Here is a 22,035-nt window from a genome sequence, read left to right as displayed (position 1 = left end):
ATCCCCACTTGCACATGAACCAACTTGGTCTTAAAAAGTTTGCCCAAAGCATGTGGCAGCCTAATACCCAAATACATGGGAAGCAACCCTCAGCAAGCCCTAAATCAATTTTTGCCATGTCCAGGAAAAGGGTCAGCTCTGTCTTTAAAAGGTACATTTAAAATCTTTACAAACAGACAGGAGGGTTTCTGAGCTCATTTTTTTGGGGAGGTGGATTGTGATGGTGCTTAAGTCATTTCTTAATGATTACAAAATGACACTTTGAACCTGAGGTGGTAATGCAGACTCCTCTTCAATTATCTGGGCCAACAATAGCAATAAAATTGCAATGATAACTTGTAGCATTATACTCTTTCAAAAAAAGACTTGCATTACAACCCTCTATGCAAATTTCAAAACTAGTGTATCACTCAGAGTACCAATCTTCAACACACCAATAGAAAAGCTAACCAAAAGTAAAATAATTCCTAACTATTAATTGCCATTGAAGTTTTACAAGTATTTTTTTCCACATAAATAATAGGTCGTCATTTAAAACCCAGAACTTAAATCTAAATTAATTGAGCAACTCCAGGAAGAAAAGAACACAAAGTCATGCCTTTGGAACCTTTAGTTTCTCATTCCAAAGAGGAACATATTGCCTGAAGCATGGAAATAGCACTGATGGGAAAAGTGAAAAAGATAATGTCATCCTTGCCCAATTATCCCCAAATATGAATTTAATACTGCACTATTTGTATATCTTCTCATCATCTTTTCCATCATGTTATTACTCAACTATTATATCATCCCCAAAATAGCAATACAAAGGCATAACCTGTCTTCTGTTATAAACTGTTCACTCTGAATTTCTGCCTACTTTAAAAGCAACTACGTCTGTCAAACACAAAAACCTGAGGAAATTAAATCCCTCTTCTTCCAGCTGAAGAATCAACTTACATTTGGTGAAGCACCTGAGCCATGGCAACCCCACTAGTCAAGTCCTGGACATCTCTGCAGGGTGCAGCTGTATTGAACGTCTGCAGCTAAACCAGGGAAAAAAAACCACTGGGTTTAGTTCAGTAGACAATAAATTAGCTGCCATCTTCCATCTCCCCTTTAAGCCACAAGCATTTAGCAAGATGTCTTTCTACTTGAAATCCTTTTTGAACCATGCAGACTTTAAGGCAACCCAATTATCTCAACATTTGTGACTGTTATGACTTGTAGCTTAAAAAGTTGGTACGAACACCCATGTTCTGTTTTTCCATGCTAGGCCTTCTATTGTAAATCAGATTACGGAAAGATAACTTGGGAGACTAAAGTCATATTTACCCAGCCTTCGAATTATGTTGCAGTGCTTAGTTCTGGATGTAACTACCTAAACAAAAAATAGCATCAGAATAAGGTGTGAATGTTGACAGGGAAAAAAAAAAATTCCAGTCTTTTACTACAAGAATTTAGTGATAGAAATAGGATGGGATTACCCCAATGTTAAAATGTGTCTCTGTTTTAGATATCGTGGGACTTTTTTCAAACTATCCCCAAGCTTACAGCTAACATTTTAACAGAACTACCTGTATATTTAGAATTGCAATATTTTATTCCTCCAAAGACAATCGGCTCAGAACTAATTCTTCTAGATGAGAGAGCCATTTCCATACACATGGCAGTTCATCACAGTTACTCAGGAAAATAAGAGCCTTCTTTACCACAATAAACAAAACAGAAAGTTCATTATTAGTACTGTTAGAAGACAGAACAGAATGGGAGCAAGTATAGATACTTACAAACCCTGTCCACTGCAGAAATTGACTTCTTAAACTTACTGCATTTACAATGTCCTAAAAAAACCTGTGCATCCTCAAGAGGGCTTTCCCACACATCCTGTGCAACACAAACTTCTTCAGAACTCCTTCCTGGTGAATGACCTTGTGTTTGGGAAATGGAACTACTTGGACCAGAGTGATGGAAAAGCAGTTTCCAGCTGTGAGAATCTACGGCATTTTTTGCCCACTCTGTTTTTATAAAGAGTGGCCATAATTCTGAATGCTTGTTTGCTTCCTTCAAAAAGAGTCAAATCCAGCCAAGAGAAGAACTGCAGAATTGCAGAGCAAGCGATTTTATTCATTTGTTTTTTTTATTTAAAAAGTGGCTTTAAATCCTGTCTTACAGGAGGAGAGAAGTCAGTAATCCCCCCTAGGTTACATAAAAGATTAAGTGGAACACCACAGCCCAAAGCTGCTGTGCCTGAGAGCACTGGCTTCTACTACTCCAGCAGCCTCAGCACAAACACGGGCATGCAAATTTACATTCCAGGTTGAGCTTCCCAAAATCCAGAGTTTTATGGCACAATATTGTGATGCTGCCATTTGGATATATCCCTCCTAAAGCAAGGAAATTGCTAAGCAGAGGCGCTACCCTTTCACCTGAACCTGTTACAGCAGATAAACAAAGACTTAAAAAACCCTGACGTGCAATAATGCTTTATGCACCATCTCCCAGAATAGAAACAGCTAATTAAAATTAAGTAAAAAGCAGGACTGACACTCTTGGTTTCTCTATGTATCTAAAAGTCACATAATGACCTAGAAATAATGAGGGAGTAGAAGTATTAATTATGGGTTCTCCAAACTTCATGCCAGCCCAATCATTTCATCAAAATGGATTTTTACTGTTCTTGAAAAACCAATGAAAGTGGCAGGCGTGGGGAGGGGGCTGGAAAAAGAAGCCACAGACTTCAGGACTGTAGCAGTGCTCTTTTCTCTCTTCTCCCTCATTTTCTTAGTTTTACTAACTATAGCTCCAAGGATATGCTGCTGCTCACACTGAAAGCCATTTAGTGAATTCAACCCCAAATGCACCCTGCCACTTGCTGCTACAGCAGAAGTTCTTCTCTCAGACACAGAGCTACTATGCTCACATACACAGCTGAAAAGCTCATTCTGTAGCTCCACCACCAAACATCTGCAGATGAAACACGAGTGTTGAGTGCCCAGCAGAAGTCAGCCCATCCACCTGGGGAAGGTGTGCCTTCAATTTCACCTGAGGGTGAGGGGTTGAGTTTCTCCATTTCACACCTGGATTATACACACGAGGGACAGCGGTTTTACAGAGTAATCAAAGAGTTTTTAAAATAAAAATACACACTCCCATGCTGAAACCAAGAATATTAGTAGAGTAAGTCAGCCACTGGACAGAATGAACATTACCAGTGTTGCCAGTGCCAAGCAGTGGTGCATTTATAGTGGAAAAAGTTTCCAATTTAAGATGTCGCCATACATCCAGTCCCTGCTTTGGAGGCTAAGGCAGTACAGCACTGAAAAACATCCCATTAACTTTTCCTCTACACAGAGTGGAAAAATAACTAACTTAGAAAATTGTTTCTGCTACAGATTTGTGAGTTCCATCTTAGCAGGTATTACCTAAGTCAATTTTTCATGGCTACTCATAAACTTTATTCCTATAATTCAATTTAACTGCTTTATGTTTTTCCTGCAAAATCCTCAGGACTTTAAATTCAATGACACCTGGGCTACAGAACCAATAGGTAACATTTTTATTTGAATTTTCTCTTTCTCCTCTGGACACAGCATGTTCTCTAATATAGCACTTGGTAAAATAAAAATAGAAAAGTGCCAGATCTGGCAGCAGAACACAGAGAATCATAAGCATCTGCTTGCTCTATTAATGAGCAAACAAACTGAGAAACCATTAGAAGCAGAGAGTTACAGAACCCTTTTCTCTCAAAACACAGAGCACTTCATCCCCCTCTCCCCACATCACTTTCTTCCCTATTATTCACACTGAAATTCAAATTGGGAAAGGATGTTTCAAACACATCCTAGTGTTAACAGTCAGTTTCTAAGTTGTAAACTAGGCCTGAGAAATAGGGTGCTAAATCTAAAAACATGCATCTGCTGAGTGTTGTATAGAAAACCTGAATGTTCCTTTACACTGACACAATTGCTCAGTTTAAGGCCACTTAAGGTTCCATTAAAATTCATGATGTAATTACAGCTAGGCACTGTGAGGATACCATAAATGAGAATTAGGCTAAGAAAATTTTAAGCAGGAATTGTAAAAAAATAATAGAGTTCAGCAATGCTGACAAGATTTGTAAAGGAGTTCAGGAATACAGTGATTTGTTTTGCCATTGAATCACGACGGAGTTGTTCTTACTTGACTACTGAGGGGAAAATACAAGATTAAAGAGCCCCAAGAAATAGAAAGATTAAATAACAAAATATATCTAAGTAGACAGAGGTAAATATAAGACAACCAAAATTCTAGAGACAAACAAAACATTGGGAGAATACAATGTCACTAAAAGGAAAATGGAGGGAGGAAAAGAAAGGAAGGAATTGTTTATCAGTGATTTATTACAGACTTTAACTCATCAACACTGTTGTACTGCCATGCAGAAATTAAGAACACCTACTCTGGCTGCTGCTCCTGTTACTTTTACCAGTTTCATTCCTGGATTTCTACAGTGCTTCTAAAACACTCCCTTCTCTCCATGATTTACACTTCACAGAGCAAAACACCTGCTATTTCTAGAGAAACCTTTCACACAGGCAATTGTGACCTTCTCTGCCAACATTTCATGCAGGAGTTTTATTCAGTAGAGTTCCCTGTGACCAAAATTACTGCACCTGCAAGACCAGAATTACAGACAAGGTCACAGAAGAAGCTTGGAGAGAAACATAAAGAAGAAGCAAGAGTGATTGATGAATTTAACAAACATGTTCACACTTGATAACCTTAGAAGTCTTTTTCAACCTAAATAACTCCACAGTTCCAAACAGGCGCTTCTGGCACAGGTAACATCACACGCCCAGGTGTGGCGCGCCTGACTAATAAACGCTTTAACCAGCCGGTATGAAATACTCTGAGCTTTCTGCGCCTGTCAATTCAAATTAATTGCATTTATTTATTCATATTGTTAATTGCCGAGCAGTTTCCACACTGAAGCCACCACTGGAGAGCCGCACTTGGGCCCAGGGGATATTCCAACCACCACATCCACACCTCGAGGGAGCCGCGGGCACCTTCTGCTGGCTGTGAGCAGCGTGTCCCAGGCAGCCCCCACTGCCGCGGCCGTGCCCGACCCACCCGCAGCTCCTGCTCCTGCTCCCGCGGGCGGGGACGGAGGGAGGGGCGGACGGAGAGATGGAGGGAAGGATGGAGAGAAGAGCCCCCCGCCGTTGGCGCCTCGTCGCTGTCCTCGAGGGGCCCCAGAGGCGGCAGAACCCCCGCGCCACTCACCCAGAGGATGAGGCTGTCGCAGAGCAGCGGGTCCGCCGACTTCGCCTCCATGGCGGCGGCGACAGCATCCGCGTCCCCCGCCCTCAGGCCACCCCCGCTCCGGCGGCTCCGGCCGCGGCTCCGCTCCGCCCGCGCGTCCCCGCGGGGGCGGGGCCGCCGCCAGCGCCGACCACTCAGCGCCCGCCCCTGCGCTCAGAGACCAGGAGTGACAGCGAGCTTGGCCAATCACAGCCGAGGAGGGGTGCGCTCGCGCCAATCACAGTGAGACCCGTTGGAGGCGGCGGTTGCCCTCGCGGCCGCCCCGCTTCCGTGAGGGGGCGAGTCAGGATCGTGTCAGCCGGCCCGGGATGTGTCACCCGGCCCGGGGTGACGCGGGGGCGAAGCGCGATCGTGTCACCCACCCGGAGTGAGCTCCTGGGCCGAGAGCGGCCCCCGCATCTTCCCCGCACCGGCCGGGAGGCTCCGCTCCGTCCCAACATGGCGGGTGCTGCCTCAGCCCGTCCCGGCTGTCAGTGCTGCCGCGGGCCGGGGACGGACGGGCCGGGGAGGTCACGGGTGAAGAGCTGCTGGATTGGTACAGAATTGCCTGTGCTTAAGGTGTAGGTAGGTTAGTATACCTATACCCGCCACAAACATTACTCTCAGAGCAGGATACAGAATTGCTTAAAAAATAGTTAAATTTTTAAAAAATTGTTAAATGAGGCGAAAATGCCAATTCAGTTATCTGGGGAGTTGAGGGATTGAAAGCGCTTAAGCACGGGGCTGAGGAGGAACTGCTTTAACCCTTCTAGAGGTGGGAAAACGTGCCCCCTTTCAAAAGGATGGATTGAGAAGGGCTACGTCAATTTTACCTATTCTTAATTCATATTGTCATTTTTTCTTCTCGGGCTCAGAGGCTGCTGTTAGTACTTCCCAAAGCCCAGCAGACTCCAGTGCCTTCAGCTGCCAGCGAGGTGTGAGCTGTTCCTGCAGAGCCGCTCCTTCCTGCCCCTGGCAGAGCCCAGGGCTCGCAGCCAAGGCTCTGCATCCAGCCCTGCACTGCCTGCTCAGCACATCAAACCCCACCACACGCGTTCTTTTCTTCTTGCTCAGTTCACTACACGATAGCTAAAACGTATGAGTACTTATTTTGTTTGATCTTTTTTTGTTTCAGAAAATACTGTATTTGTTTCATAGGAAGAAGTTAATCAGATCTTGTGGATGCCTGAGCCAGTCATCCTGTCTTCTATAGCACCCTGCTTCAGACACTCCAGGGAAAAGTCTCAGTACCTTAAACTAAGGAGATGTGATTATTCTGTCCCTTTCCTGTTTCAGAACAAGAACTTATTTAAATTTTCCCTCCACCAGCCTCTTTTACTAATTGATTTGAACCATTTTTTTTGGTTAGGGTTCAATTTTATGATAATTTCTACATTGCCTGCAGTTACTGAAGTGTACAAGATGGCATTAAACACATCAGTGTTCAGGTCAGCCTAAGCATGGACTAAAGAACTTGAATAATAACAGCTACAGGCAGCATCTGCTCTTTTTTGGCTGTTCTTCAAGACACATACTTTAATTTTCTGTTACTGATTCTACTTTGCCTCACAGAGGTTAAAATTGTGGTGATGACATGGATGATATTTACATAACTATTTCCCCTCCTAGTGTTTGCCAGAACAGATAAAGACTTGAGAGTGGACTTGGATTTCTGGAAACCCTAGTACTGTTTCTTTCACCAAAGGTTCTTAAAGAGATTTGGTTGCCATGGAAGATTCTATTAAAAATAGAATAAGGAATAAAAGGTTTTTACAGTAAAATCCCCCAGAGTTCTGTGCTAGGATTTGTACTCTTTAGCATGCTCATTTTAGTTTTTTAGTATTTTTGCTCTTTTTAAATTTCTAGCAGCTTTTGTTTATTTTATCCCTCTTTATTTTCTTGTATTTTTCCATAATTCTATGTCCTTCTCCTCTCAGACAGTGTCACAGTGCACGTCTGTCACTTCCTACCAACCTTTTCCCGCGGCTTATTTCACAAAAACACATTCTGTATGTCAGCTACTTGATTTCAAGTGCTCTTTCTCTGCAGATTCCACCTCTCACACACTTTCCTCATCCACTTTCTGCAGGTAGCTCCTTTTTTCCCTGGGTTTGTGCTACGTAAGCCAGGGAGCAGCAGAAGTACAAGGTGGAGCCTTGTGAGGGTGACCAGGGTCAGGCCCAGTCCCGTGACCACCGGGCAGGGGCACAGTGATGAGGCAGCTCTGGGGTCACGCCGAGCATTCAGTCCCCAGGTCACAGCCCACAAGGTGTCCCTGGCCAGGCACAGGCACAGCTGTGACACTGCTGAATCCAGGGCTGAGCTGGAAAACGGGGTCCTGGGCAGAGCAGGGATGGAGGCACCAGGTAAAGCCATTCAGGGTTGATCCTCCTTCAGAAGCACTCAGAAATTATTCCTAAGGGATGGCAGTGCTGGCTAGGGCAAGGAGTGTGGCTGAGATCCCTGTAAAAACATGGCAGGCTGTGCAGGTTGGGTCATCTGGGATTATGTCAGGAGAGATTGGCTCACCCGGGTGCTCCTGGCTGTTGCATCCAGGTCAGACGGGCTCCGGGTGGCTGAGTGCTCACCCAGACAGACTGGTGTCAGCACTGCAGGGGTTTGTCTGCGTCTGCAGAGAAATAAAATCAGCTCCACACAGAAATCTGCCCAGCTTTTTATATCTTTCAAGTCACAGCTAAGCAGGGGCACATCGGAAGCTCCCCAGCACTGGGCAGCTGTGCCTGGAGCTCAGCCGTGGGGCAGCAGCGGAACAAAGGGATCTCTGTGCCTTACGCAGAGTAAGGTGGTTTGGGTTTATTTTTTAAGGCTGGTTGGAGATTTCTTTGTGAGCTGCAGCTTATATGAATGTCTGTCAGTACATTCTGGGTTTGTGCCAGTCAAGGATTATGACCTATATTAACATCCTAGAAACAGGGGAGGCCAGCCAGGCCTGCACCTGATGCCAGGACTGCAGCTCAATCTCCTGATGGCTGATACCACTGTCACTACATTTTAAAGTCAGGTTAAATTACTTCTCTCAACAGGAACTTTTTTAAAATGTGTTCACTCCTCTTGACAGTGCATCCCTTGCCATCTTGACAAAGCACCTAACAATCTCTCAGTGAGGGCTGTCTTAACTTTCTTAACAGAAGAATGGCCGTTGCTACAATAATTTATTTGCTATTCATGAAAATAAAATCCAGTTCCTAGTGTGTTTTTGTTTATTATGGTCAATGGTACTTCTATCATTATATCCAGGAATATGAACAATACTCAGTTCAGACATTACTTGGTGGCTGGCTGGCAAAAGCCCCATATCCAGACCCTTGAATTTTTCTATACTTTGTATGGCACATACACATCTCAGTGGTAGTTTAAAAATACTGTTGGAAAATCCTAATTACAGGACTGCATCTAAAAGGGATTTTCTAAGCACCTAGGAACAAAGATGTCAGAATTTTGTAAAAACACCAAACACTGACCCTTGGTGGTTAGTTACGTACTTGCACATTTCTTGTCATTAGAAAACAAGATAAAAAGTGTTCCTCTGCTTTTCAATCAAATTTAGTTGCTCAACTGATTTGATTTCTGGAAGTCTGCACTTCCTGAGCATCTTTCAAAAGCTTTTGGAGCATCCAATAAGCCCCATGGTGTTCTGTAGTACTGAGGTAGATTTGAATTTTTAGATTCAAAAAGCACAATCAAACCAATTCCCAATATGTGTGCAGTGAATTATTACACAATACAAACTGCTCTGATACCTGCTGAGCCACACATCCCTTCACACCTTGTCCCAATCTCTGGCACCTTCCTGCCACATACACTCCCACTTCCTTTTGAATCAAGCTGTGTACTGGAAGTTACTGTGTTTTCATGAAAAAAGCATTGACTATCAGTTTAGTCTCCAAATGTGGCCAATTTAGAAGTTTTTAAATGGAGTTTATTCAGCATAACTGAACATCTAAGAATGGTAAAATAGGAATTAAAAAGCCACTACTGTGAACTGGAGTTGTTTGACTGGCCAAAGGCTCTCAGTGCCTTGCTGGTCTCTACAGGTTTTGTTTCCCCACTGCTTTTCCCTGCAGATGCTCAGTGGTACTTTCCAGGTCAGTTATGCCCTGAGGGAAAAGGGAGCAGTGTCAGGATGATGAATGTAAAATTTTTCACTCTGTTACTGAAGTATCTATTTTGTAAAATACCCTGAAATATTTTCCCTGGCTGCTATAGGAGATGAAAGTCATTAGAATCTATTCATTATCAAAATAGTACGAATTCTGGATATTTTGTATCTGAAAATTAATACCTTGTCTGAGAGTATCTTCATTAAAGGAGTCTTGTATTCAGGCTTTTCTGAAAGGTGGCAATATTTTCACATGGAATAAATACCTTTCAAGTATTTTCACATTAGATGGAAATACTTTCATCACTTGAGGCCCTTCTTGGAAGTCATTCAACTATGAGAACATTTGCTTTAAATAAAAGACTGTTTAAGCCAGTGGGATTCCTGAAATTCCTGAGCTGTTTATGCTCTTCTTTACACTTTTCTTAGCACATCTTAACTCAGTGAACATTTCCTTATCCCCACAGATTTAATGCTGGTAAGAAACAGTCATCTCATTAAAACTCTGAAGGCTTGGGCTGGCATTTCTAGTCTTTTATAATTAATTTTGTTTTGACTGGAGTCATTTCTGGGCTCCTTAATTGCAGACTTCCCGATAGAGTTATCTTAGCCCATGTGATACAGTGAGTATGTATACACAGAGAGCAAATGCATCCACACCTTTCACACAGAATAATAATATTGTTTACTACAATAGTTTCAGAAAAAAATAACAACTGCTTTTCCAAATAATAGTTCAGGTTTATCATATGCCAGTGAGATAGGCATTGATAAACTGAAACAGAAAAGATGGAAACAGAGCCACAGAGCCAGAATCTGTGATATCTCATTAAATTCCATAAAAAGCTATACTGGAGACAAAGCAGCTCTGAGGTGGAAAGCTACCAACCTACATTTATAAAAGAGACTGACCAGATCTTGTAATTGTACCTTTTGCATTTCCCTCCAGCAAGAGGGAAATGGCTAACATCCTTAAGGAATGATCTACCTTAACTATTTCAGGGAAACATCTCAGAACTGCCAACTTTTAAGAACAGTGACTTGAACAGAATAAAATATTTACACCTCTACAGCATCATTTCTGCTCAGCAAAACCCCACTTTGGCACTGCACCCTTTCTTCCCCTCCTCTTGCTGCCTTGGTTGTTTCCCTAACATTTATTCACTTCCTATCAATGCTTTTTTATTTCTGCCTTTTCATTTACTTTCTCATTGATAGCTGCACTTCTATTTTAGTACCCTTATCTTAGTGAACAAGGTCACAAGTGAGAGTGGGCTTTGGCAATTCCAGCGTTATCCAGCTGACGTTTACTGACATCATGGAACTGCTGGCAGTGTCACGGCAGCAGCCCCTCTGCAGATTCACATGTATTAAATGTCTCAGATACAATTTCAGCTTGTGCCCAGGACAAGAAATGCAGCACAGGGTTATGAGCTGTGGCAGAGACGTGCTGGTCACGAACACAGTGACACTTTGAGCTCCTGTTCCCACAGGTGTGCTGATGGTGGGGCCATGTGGTGACTCCTCAGGCACCAGTTTGGCAGGTGGGTTTGTGTCCCAGTTCTGTGCCATACAGATTCTGATCCTGAGAGTATCCTCACACTTACTTAATATTGTGCACCAAATACCTCCAGTACTCACCACACTCAGGGATTACTCCACAGGTAAGATCAGGAACATGTTTCTTTTCAGGATCAGGGAAATTACAAACTCCATTTCCAAAAAGAAGTAACCCCTTTGATTCTGTGCCAGGGTACTGGTATGTACTACTATGGAAACTAATTCTGGTAGTATCTGTAATCTCTCTAAACAAAGTAAATTTCAGAACTCTGTGTTCCATTATACCAATTATATGCCATTATCTTACTATTCAGAAACATCACCAGCATAGAAGATTTACCAAATATTAGTAACTTGTTCATTTTTTTTAAATGGAAAATTAACAGCTAAGTTATTAAAGAGTATTCCTTTCTCAGCATCTGAAGGTTAGTGTGAAAAGCAGTAAAAGCCGTGCTTTTAAATGGAGTATTTAAAAAGTATTCTTTAGTGGAAGAAGAGTCTATGTTCAAAAATAGAAACACTGGGTGAAAACGTCACAGCCGCCACTTGCTACTGAGTAACACAACAGTGTCTCCAACCCAACCACAGCTGACAGAGTAGGAGGAGCTACAGGTGTGTGGAGTGTGAGTTGTCCTGATACTGCAACATTTATATATTAAATATACAAGTTATTGTGTACCTACCTGTCAAAACTGAGTTCAGATTTCCCATCATTTCTAGATCAATGTCATTTTTCTTGGTTTTATTTAAAAATAGGCTTCACTTTGCCTAAGAATTTGGAACACATTTTCTTTCATGTTTGAAGGTTCTCTTGCTATAGCATATTCCAAAGAGGGAAAGCCAACTCCTACAGCAGGGATTGAGCCTCTCTTGGACAGACCACCAGGGAGGTTGCAATTATATTTATTGTTACTGCATTCTGCACTTGGATCATTTTTTAAGGTAAAGGTTACTCATCTGTTTGCATTTAGAGATTTCTCCTTTGCTTTCATGCTGCTCTTCAGCAGCTGCTCGGTTTTGCTCATGCACAGGCACCAGGGGCACAGCAGTTCTGAGCTGAGCTCCTCAGCTGAGCAGAACTCTGTGAAGCCTCCTACATATCCAGCAGCCCCCACTCTCTCATTCCAGGATGGAATTCAGTCACAGTTGGGACTCACTGGGGGTATGTCATGCAAAAGCCCATCTCAGTCAAAAACCCCTCAGTTTGTGTCAAAGGCCATCACGTAGGCCCTGCTCCAGAACACTGCCAGAGGTGCTTCACACCTTCACACCTCTCAGCCCCATCTTTGTCCCTCACAGGCTCCATTTTTGGTTAGGTAGGCTTTTGTGGTGTAGATCAAGAAACTGGATGTGTAACATTAGGAATTAATAATGCAGCAATGCCAGTGGTTGGCACTTACAGACCTGTTGGCTTGGATGGGACTATACAACTAAAATAAAGGAAACTAAAATAGGCATGGGAGTGTTTGCCAGCTCAAACTCCAGAGCCAAAACAAGAAGCTCGTTAAGAGCAAGCACTGAACTGGCACTGCAGTTGTGCTTTACAGACCCAACCAAAGATCAAGCACCAAAAAAACCCAACCTACAATTAGACAAAATGGATCCAGGATTCCAACTTTCAGGCATGTACTGGGACCAAAATGTCAGCAAGGCAACAGGAATGGCTGGCCTGGGGCAATCATGGATTAACTGATTTAATGTACAGAGTCACAGAAGTTTGGATTTTCTTGTGCGCATTATCTTCCTCAAAATATTCTGGAGCTATGTGAAGGGAACCTTGCTGTTATTTAACAGCCTTTCTCTGGTAAAATTCAGTGAGTTAGGCCAAATAAAATCTCAGTTTCCCCACTGAAGCCTGGATACTGATGGAAGTAAGAGAAGATTCCCTGCTGTCCTGCATCCAGCTATGCCTGGGGGGCAGTGGAAGTGCTTTGAACTGCACAACTGAGCAATAATAGGCTTAGAGTGACATAAAAAATGGACCCAAAATCCTGTTTCTTGAAACAGTACAGAATTCAACCTGCAGTTTCCAAGACAAGTGTGTCTGTGGTAAGGCCTGAGTGACTGCAGAAGAGCCACAGTATTGCGCACACAGCCCCTGGCAAGCAGAAGGAAATCTGGGCTCACTCCACCTTTACAAATAGTATCTTTGCTATTATTCAGTTAGAGGGGGTTTCACCTCTGTTAGTACTAACCCAGTGCTTGAGTGGCCTAGCTAAAACCGACTGACCTAATGTATTCAAACCATTTTCCAGAGTATCAACATTCCTGCCTGGAAACCGCAGGACTAACTGACATCTCTGCTGGCAGCTGTTTCGAATTTAACACGTTGAGCAGAGAACCTGGAAAAAGGTCGGAGAGAAAGAGTTGTGCTTGGGGATTTGGGGAGTCCATTGGGGTAAAGCATTGAACATCCTGGAGAGGATGTTACTGCCTATACCACCTTCTCTGGATAACCAAACTGCTCCAGCTTCTGCATCTGCCAGTCTGGCACCTTTAATAAGTAATTAAATCACACTGTGGACGTGAATACATTCTGGATAAATAAAAAATGACAGCTCTCACACTGGCACGCGAGCACACAGGCATACCCAGGGCAGGAAATCACATACAGCATTTCATTTGTTGCTAATTTATCTGAAACAAAGTGAGGAAGATGCCCTGGGGACTGGTGACTAACAAGGAGCATTGTTTATGCTACAAATCCCATCCGGTTATTAGGCTTTGAAAAGTGTTTTGTTTAGCTTATCAGTGCTTCAGCAGGAATGCCAAGGGCAGTATTTCTGTTCTAAGTGTATTTCTCTTCCAATATTACTGACACATAAGAGGTTATGTATTACCTGAGGGCTGAATATTCGGCTTGTGCTTCAGTGCCTTGTTGAATCAGGATCAGGATGGTGAACACTGCACAAAACCAAGCCCTGAACAGGTCTCCTTATCAATTTTACAGCATTAAATTGAAGAACACCTTTACATAAATCAAACCTTTCTCAAGGACCATAGAGCATGACAAAGAATAAATACCCTATGGCATATAAATGCCCATCATTAAAAATTACTTTAACATGTTAGACCTTCTGCTTAAATTCTGCACTTCACTTAGGATTTGGACAAAATTGTATTACACAACCTAAGTTTGCAGTTATGCAATTCCAAAGTATCACAAGTGTCTGGCAAGGTTTAGAGCTGTTTTGCAACAGCACTGATAAGCTGCTACTCAGTCAGGTGATCAAAATACCTACAGTGTGTCCTTGATTCAAGTTAATATTAAAAAATAGGAATGCAATTTTTTTTATTGAGTTCAGGTGCCTTTTCAATGATGTTAAATGTCTTTTGGGGGAGAAGATTTAGAAAGGAAGGGCTTTATTTTCAGATGGAAGAAAACTACATTTGCTTCATTCCATAATTTAGAAAACCTGAGAGACCCTTGCTAACTAAATTAATAATTGGCAAATAAGGCATAATTGCCCTTGCTGAATGATTCCACACCAACACTGTCACTGACTCAGCTCCTCTCAAACACTTCTGCAAAGAGGAATGGCACACTCAACCTCATGGAGATCTCCTGGACCACTATAAGAAGTGTTCATTAGACTTATTATGAATAAATAATTGAAGTATTTATTTAGACTTTTTATCATTAGATTACTTTTGAAAATCCACATGAATCAGTTCTTCCTTCTAAAATGTCCTGGCTTTAATTTGCTTATGATTAGGTTAGATCTGGATTGCCAAACCATGAGCTGTCCAGTGTATCCTCCCTGGTCATCTGAACTGCCCTTGTAACTGAGACTGGGGGCAGCTGCTCCCCTGCCAGAGCAAAGTGACACTGTCACCCCTTCCTGACACCTCCAAACCTCAAAGCAGGGGCTGCTTTACTAAACAATGCCACATGCTCATGGAAAAACCAATAAATGTTAGTGAGTGCTCAATCTGCTGAGAGCTTTTTAAACTTTAATACCCCTCCTCAAAGATGCTGATGAGAACAGACTCTCCAGTGATGCTTTAGAGCTAAATTTCCTTGTGGTAAAACTGGAAGATGTTGTGAGCTGAGCTGTGTCACAGAGATAAAGGTTTATACCCAGGAGCTTCTGGCTCCATAGCCAACAAACAGATCAGTGTTTCACGCCTTCCTTTTGTGGGCAAGAATTAAAAATGTATCAAATCTGGTGGCTGGGGTTTAGTACAATGGGCTTGGTTTTGCAGAGTTCTACAAGAATTATTTTCTGAAATGCTCAGCTTTCATTTTAAGCCAAAAGATGTGTCCAGATCTGAAAAGCTCCTTTTTTCTCAAAAATCTGTCACAGTTTCAAAGCCTGGCCCCTGGTGAGGTTCCTATATGAAGAACTCCTTTGCAAATCTGACCTGTGTAAATGTGGCCCTAGTGAACACCTGTGCTGTGCACTGAGAAAGGAGCAGAAACATAAGAACCTGATTCCTGACAAACTTTAAGGCTTTCTCCAGATTTTCGAATTCTAAGTCTGTTTTTCAGAATAATTTGCTTCTGAACTTGGGCTTTGGTTTTGATTGGGTTTTTTCCTTTTGTTTCCTCCAAATGAATTAAATTGACTTTTACTGTACTAAACATTTTATCACCTGGTTCTGGCTGAGGATTCACAGTAACATATGGGTTGGAACCACCAAAGGCACCCAGATGCAAATACAAGACTGAAATAGTCATTTCTAAGGGTACTTGCAAAGTTTCCAGGCTAAAATGTTAAGAGGAGTGACAATTTTAATGGTGCTGTTTGAAATAACAACAGAATTACTGCATGAGAGGAAGCTTCCTAAAAATCTGTCATTTTAGGCAAAGTCACGCTAAATATTTTATTTTGTTAAGACTATTTAGTGCCATCAAAACCTCAAAGCCTCATGACACAAACACTGACTGCCATAATCAATCTCTAATTCAATCGCAGTTCAAATGTTCAAAGGCCAGCTCAGGATTTTGGAAGGGGTAAATTAGTTCTGGCAGCCTTACAGCGATGTCAGATATCATCTGTCTTCTCCTTCTATCAGATCCAGCTGGGCGGGCCCCTCATAACCAGGACAGAGCCAACTCCAGCATCACTGGGAGTGCTTGGACTCAATAATCAGAAATTTGATTATGTGCAGATAATCTATTAGAAATAAATGACAGACCTGGCATGTTTTTCCCAGCTGATCGACTCAGGACAAGACTAAGCCACTGATGTCGTTGCTGAAGGTGACCCCAAGTCCCTTTTTCCTCCCAAATGCTCCATTAATGCAACTGGATGAAAGAACGTCCATACCAGGTGAAACCAGGGTCACCTTGCCTTGGTGACTGGACTCTGCTGGACTCAGAAATTCCTAGCATCCGTAAGAATGTCCATGGCTTAACTGTGTATGTAAAGGACTGCCTGGTTTTGCTCCCTCTAGATCTGCCATCTGTCAGTCATCCTGCAAGAGCTGGTCAAGTTTCTCACCATGCTTCACTCAAATCAGTGAGAGATCACAAAAAAATTAAAAATGTGGTGCCACAACCTTGGATTTGAATGATGTCTGAATGATTTTTATTCTTCCTATCCACACACATATTATTCCTGCAGTGCAGGATCACTGCCTGGTTCTTTGCTGTAATTCCTAGTCCAAATCAAATGCTCTGGGAGCAGAGCTTGAGCACTTGCAGGGTCTCAACAGGCCCTTGCACTCAAGCTGATGAGTTTCCAGCCCCCTTGCCTGGTGCCTGAGCTCAGCAGCCAGAACTGGTATCATCAGCAACACTAAATATTCCATTTTCCTGTTTTCTGAGCAGCTCAAACTCTCTGCAGACTTGCTCATGAGTCATCTGGAAATAAACCATAATCACTTGTCCCCTAGGAGTCATATATAAGTTAATGATTGTACAAGACAAGCTAATACAAAATACACAAGAGGTTTCAACTTGTTGAGGCTGCAAAGGGCAAGGGAGCCTTTCAGAATTTCCATTGGTTACGGTCTGGGAATGCTGGGCTTCCCTTGACTCCATATCTATTGCATAATCAGAAACACATTTCATTCCCTTTGTTGTACGAGACAAAGCTAAAGAAATGTGGGTGTTATTCCTGTGCACAAATAAAGAGGAGATACCTAATGGGCTTGTGTGTGTGCAGTGTTTGTAAACACAACTGCTCTGGGCTGCAGCTGACAGAAACCATCACCGCTTGTACAAGCTGAGAGGATGTTCTGGATCTGCAAATGCCCCCCAGCCCTGCACGGGAAGTCAAAATGGATTGGGATGTGCCAGATGAATTTTAGGTGTTACTGTGTTAAATAAAGTCTGCTTGCCTGGAGTTCAGTGTCCTGGACTTGGATCTGACCATCATGGTGGTGTCTTACTCCTACCCAGCCATCCTTTGCTGGGCTATTGTGGTTGTTATCTCTGCAGGAGAGAATCTTATCAGTGCGGGGAAAGGAAAATCTGAAAACAATGGAAAGGCCTTTGGCATCTGACATTTTTCTGTTGAGGATGGAAACAAATACATTTATAACTTCACAGTAAAGGAGAAAGATTTTTTTTCCAGTAGTTATAGAAACACAGTTGTTAGGGTCAGAAAGGTCCTCTAAGATCATTGAATCAAAGTTATGGCACATTATTTTAAAACCTCCAGTTCCTCTTATTACAGATCCTCATTATAGGAGGACAGAATAGTATGAATGGCTGATTTAAAATTACTCATTTGGAGAACTCTTAGACCTGGCTCTGGCAAGAGACCTGGTTCCCTCAACACTCACCTGGATTCTTTTTGCCACCCAGCCTATGGTTCCATTCTGCCACCCCAGGAAGGCAGAGAACACACCAGACTTTATTCCAGTACATTTAAGTGACAGACACAACTGCAACAGAGGAGGGAAACAGTGATAATTAGTTATGTGTGACATCTACACTGAGCTTCTGTGGCTCTCTGCTAATCACAGTAAATTATTTTAATGGACTGAATATGTCAATCAAACTACTAATTTAGTGAAGACTCTGCATTACATCCCTCCCAGGAATCACAGCAACTCCAGCTGCTCCCCTGCCTCCAGTGAGCCCCTCTCCCACTAGAAACCAACTGGGGGCATTTATTCTGTGGGAAGTGTTTTGGACTGACAGTGCAGTCAGTGCTTACACAGGCTAATAAACATTAAATCTTAGGTTGACAAGAAGTAACATCATCTCAGAGGATGCTGTTAAATTACAATACAGACTTGTGGAATGGGTAAAATGCACCAGAAAATCACACAATTTGTATTCGACTATACAAGAAAAAACCCCAACCTGTTACAAAAATCAACAGTCCAATAATTACACCTTTGTAACCGTGAAAGCTCGAGATGTAACACACATGAAGTCACATCTTCAAGCATGAACTCACTTCTGAGAAGACAGCTTGTCTTTTTAATCAGCAGCATAAAAATCCAGCTATCCCATAAAATTAATTTCTATGGGTGAAAATCAGGAGTAGGACACACCAGGCTTAGGTCTCGTGCTGTCCCACTCTTGCCTCCCAAGTGAAACATTTGCCTAAAATAAAACAGAAGTGATCTAGGCATAATTGCATTGGTTTGCAGCCCTGTAAAAGCTTTCTACGCAAACAAAGGTAGTGGAAGTTCCATTTTAAACAATTCAATAAGTTGGTTTCGAGTAATGCATAAAGCTTTTTTAATCTGTTTACTGTTTTTTAAGTAAATCTGTGTGGTCTTACAGAGGAAAATTGTTCAAAGACATCTCATCCCAATGCAAGGTCAGTAACTGTTTATTCCAGCCCTGGATCTGTTTAACAGGAAAGGGACAGAGCAGATTTAGAGGGTCCTTCTGTCGAGGCTGCCCCTGGCGTGGGCTCCTGTCCTCCCCCAGACCATCTCCAGTCACTGGATAATCTGTGTAAAACCCTAATTCTCTAGACAAACGTGTCTGCTAAATGCCTTCTTTGAGGCTCTGAGCCATATGGTTGGGATTACAGCATTTAAATAGTTTTTCCAAGTGAATACAAGAATGAAGCACAGAATAGTGGAGGGAGTTATGTTCATAACTGTATTTATAAAGGGATTGCAGGATTTTTAAGGCCCACGTTCTGCATCACTGGAGCCAGTGTGAGCTTGGCACCTTCAAGCAAGTGCAAGTTATATTTACAAACCATTCACACTTTTTCCACCACACTATAAAAAGATCTAAGTACAAAGGAGAACAAGGGGCTGTGTTGTTAATGCTGGTGCAATAAAAGCACATTTTTATCTTTAGGATAAAGATAACAGAGCACAGCCCCTCGTCACCACTGCCACTATCGCCATCCTTTGGGAGCACAACAAATCAGTGGATCCCCAACAGCCAGGGACACCTCAGGAGAGACACCATGTAATACTCCAGGTTGTTTCATGTTTTTCTAACAGTGTTTTATAACATACAGGAAAAGAAGGCTTTGAACGGAACTCATCCAGGACAAACAGTAACCACATGGCCTCAAAAACCTGTTTCAAATAAGGCCCCAGTAGTTGCAGTTTCAAGTACAAAGACAGACATAACAACAAAGAGCATCAACTTTCCTCTTTCCCTGGCCTGGTTAATTTTCCCTTTCCCATCTGTGAGTATGACCTAATGATACAGACTTTATTTGTATTTAATTTTGAGATCTGCAGAGGAGAAGTACCATATACAAGCTGGGTCTATGTTGTTTTTCTTAGCCACATACTTGGCCAGGCTTTCCTTCCCTCCACACCATTATTTACACTCCGGAGCACTGACTCCAGTGTGATGCATTATCCATGTTATGGCTGTTTATAGAGTAGAAGTGGTCTCTGTAACATGTCTGTTTCTCATGTCTTAAACCAATAAAACTTTTACATTGGGCTTATCAAAACCATTCTGTGTAGATCTAAGTCTGTTGTGACTGAAATCAGTAATAAAACTTCTCTTGATGCCCCGTGGAACAGAGCTAAGGCAACACTGAGCTCTCTTAATAAATTCCGCTCTGGTAAAAGTTTTATTTAAAAAATGTGGTTAACCCAAAGCTTTTAAAGAAGATTAATGTGGACTTATAAAAAATGTCTGATTTTATTATTAGTAGTAATTCATACAGTTTGTCCTGAAGTTTTCCTTTTCAGCTTCAGTTTGAACCATATGTTCAGGAAGTTCAACTGAAAAGCGATCCTTCAGCAATATTATTTTTTTCTAATTAACAATAACCACAGAGGTATTTTAGAGAAACCTACAGAGTCCCTCAGAAGGTTGTGGAGTGGGATAGATTAAAACAGGATTTTGTCTATTTTATGAAAAATGCACTGAAGCACAAATGGGTCAACTTCAGAGGAGTCCTTCCTTTCCTGTTCTACCAAACAAAGGATTCTGCGTGCAGCAAATCTTAATTTCCATGGGATTCTTTTGTGAAGGGCCTTGACGGACTCTGGGATCCATCAGTGCCCGGTTGGCCTTGCTGGGACTGAGCACAGGCACAGCAGTGCAGCTGTGGGGATCCCCAGATGTGGATCCACCACCCCAGTGAGTCAAGGCCGGTAAGATGTGATGGGTGTCAAATGCAAAAGCTCAAGGAGAAGCTGGAACCTGGGTGCCAGACTGGGTTTATACAGACTGGATGGGGATTTAGAAATAAACACAGCTGTGGGCTCAGCCAACTGCTCTGTGTGTGCGAACAAAACACAAGAGGCACTAAGATAAACCCTGCACGCGAATGAAAATGAGTAAAATCACGAGTCGGAGTGAGGTTCATAAAAATACCTTTGGGCCGAATTTAACATCCCCAGCCCTTGTACACACAATGTAACTGATGGCACCGGGAACATTTTTATTGTGGATTTCAAACATGGCTTCTCTCAAATTCCCTTTCTCAGTGAGAGCAGATGTGATGCTGGGTGCAGCACCCCCGCACTGAGGGCTCCCGGAGACTCCTCATTCCAGCACAGCTCACACAAAGTACTCGCTGTTTTTAAGAACCAAGATCCTTGTTCAGCTCAACAAAACAATCCCATCAAAATGGCAGCACAAAGTTGTGCTGCTGTTATCACTGGGGTCCCTGTCAAGTTGCATCAGTTGAAATGCTGAGAGGTTTTATTTCCCTGACCTGCTCACTATGCCCCAGAGCTGCCAGTCAAGCTGTGCTGCTTCTGCTGAGATGCTGTTTGTGCTTTGCTGGTGGTGCCAGCCCTGGCATTCAGTGTATTAGCAATGGAGCTAACCCTGGCTGGACACCCTTTCCTTACTCTAATATTAAGGATTTGTGCAAGGCAATTAAGGAGTTTGGGATGCATAGTAATTATTTTAAGAGCCTTTTAAGTGCCACTTTTGCAACTCACTTACTTGTACCTCATGATTTAATTACAATAATGCAAACTCTTCTCACACCTGGTGATTTTGTGTTGTTTCCACAACACACAAGCACTCCTACTCGAACTGCTCCAAGTGAATACGAATGATGCTTGCAAACAAGTCATCCTCACTCTTCCTTTGCATCCCCCTCCGACTGTTGAATCCATCCTCGAAGTCTGTACAAAGAAGGTGCAGCTGAACACAGCTGTTCCCTTTTTGAAAGAAGTGGGGATGGTTGGGGAAATTGTGGAGAATGCTATGGGTACAGGGGAAACTCAGAGCAGGCAGCAACAATTCAATTTTCCAGTTATCTGAACAGTCCAAACTCACTGCTGTCACTGCATGTGCAGCCTAATCTTACTGTCCTCACACTCTGTCCCCTTTCACTCCTGAGACCTCTCTATTTTGTACTTGGAAATCAGCAGCTGTCTGGGTAAAAAAGGATGTGGCAATTGGCTTTTCCAGAGGTACAAGCTGCTCCTTGGCTTTGCGTGCTGGTTTATCTGGGATAACTGGCCCTGAAAGTCACTCTGGACAAGTCCACTTTGACGCAGCTGCAATGCTTCTGTCCACGGGCACCCATATTCCTGAGAGCTTCAACCACGACCCAGGGAGCTTCCAGAGTAAGATCCACAGGGAAAGAAACCGTGGGAAGGAAACTCTCCCTCAGCTGATCTGTGAATCTCTGCACATACCAGTATAGAAGAGCAAAAGCTCCATTTTTGCACAGTCACCTTGCAGAGCAAAACCATGTATTAAAAATAAAGAATCACATTCATTTTCACAG

At 42.6% G+C, this 22,035-nt stretch overlaps 1 protein-coding gene and 1 long non-coding RNA gene across 3 annotated transcripts in view; one reads left to right on the top strand and one right to left on the bottom strand.

Moving 5' to 3' along the window:
* HOOK1 (hook microtubule tethering protein 1) overlaps positions 1-17,842 on the bottom strand; it is a 36,595-nt gene extending 18,753 nt beyond the window's left edge. The window contains exons 1-2 of one of the 2 annotated variants that reach the window (XM_032117371.1): positions 17,681-17,842; positions 940-1,025 (exon numbers count right to left, since the gene is read on the bottom strand). In XM_032117371.1, the coding sequence (XP_031973262.1) occupies positions 940-1,025; positions 17,681-17,827 (233 nt within the window). In that variant the 5' untranslated portion in view covers positions 17,828-17,842. Of the gene's footprint in view, positions 1-939; positions 1,026-5,247; positions 5,377-17,680 lie in introns of those variants that run through there. The other variant, XM_032117372.1, reaches the window with a different exon arrangement.
* LOC116447812 lies at positions 5,511-8,477 on the top strand. Its single transcript, XR_004241701.1, has 2 exons — positions 5,511-5,850; positions 6,424-8,477. It is a non-coding gene; the product is annotated as an uncharacterized LOC116447812 (long non-coding RNA).
* Positions 17,843-22,035: the final 4,193 nt, after the last annotated feature.

The sequence above is a fragment of the Corvus moneduloides genome, chromosome 9, assembly GCF_009650955.1.
Source record: "Corvus moneduloides isolate bCorMon1 chromosome 9, bCorMon1.pri, whole genome shotgun sequence".
Classification (NCBI taxonomy): domain Eukaryota; kingdom Metazoa; phylum Chordata; class Aves; order Passeriformes; family Corvidae; genus Corvus; species Corvus moneduloides.
The sequence above is the reverse complement of the archived record's forward strand: the minus strand, read 5'-3'. Positions and strand labels throughout refer to the sequence as shown.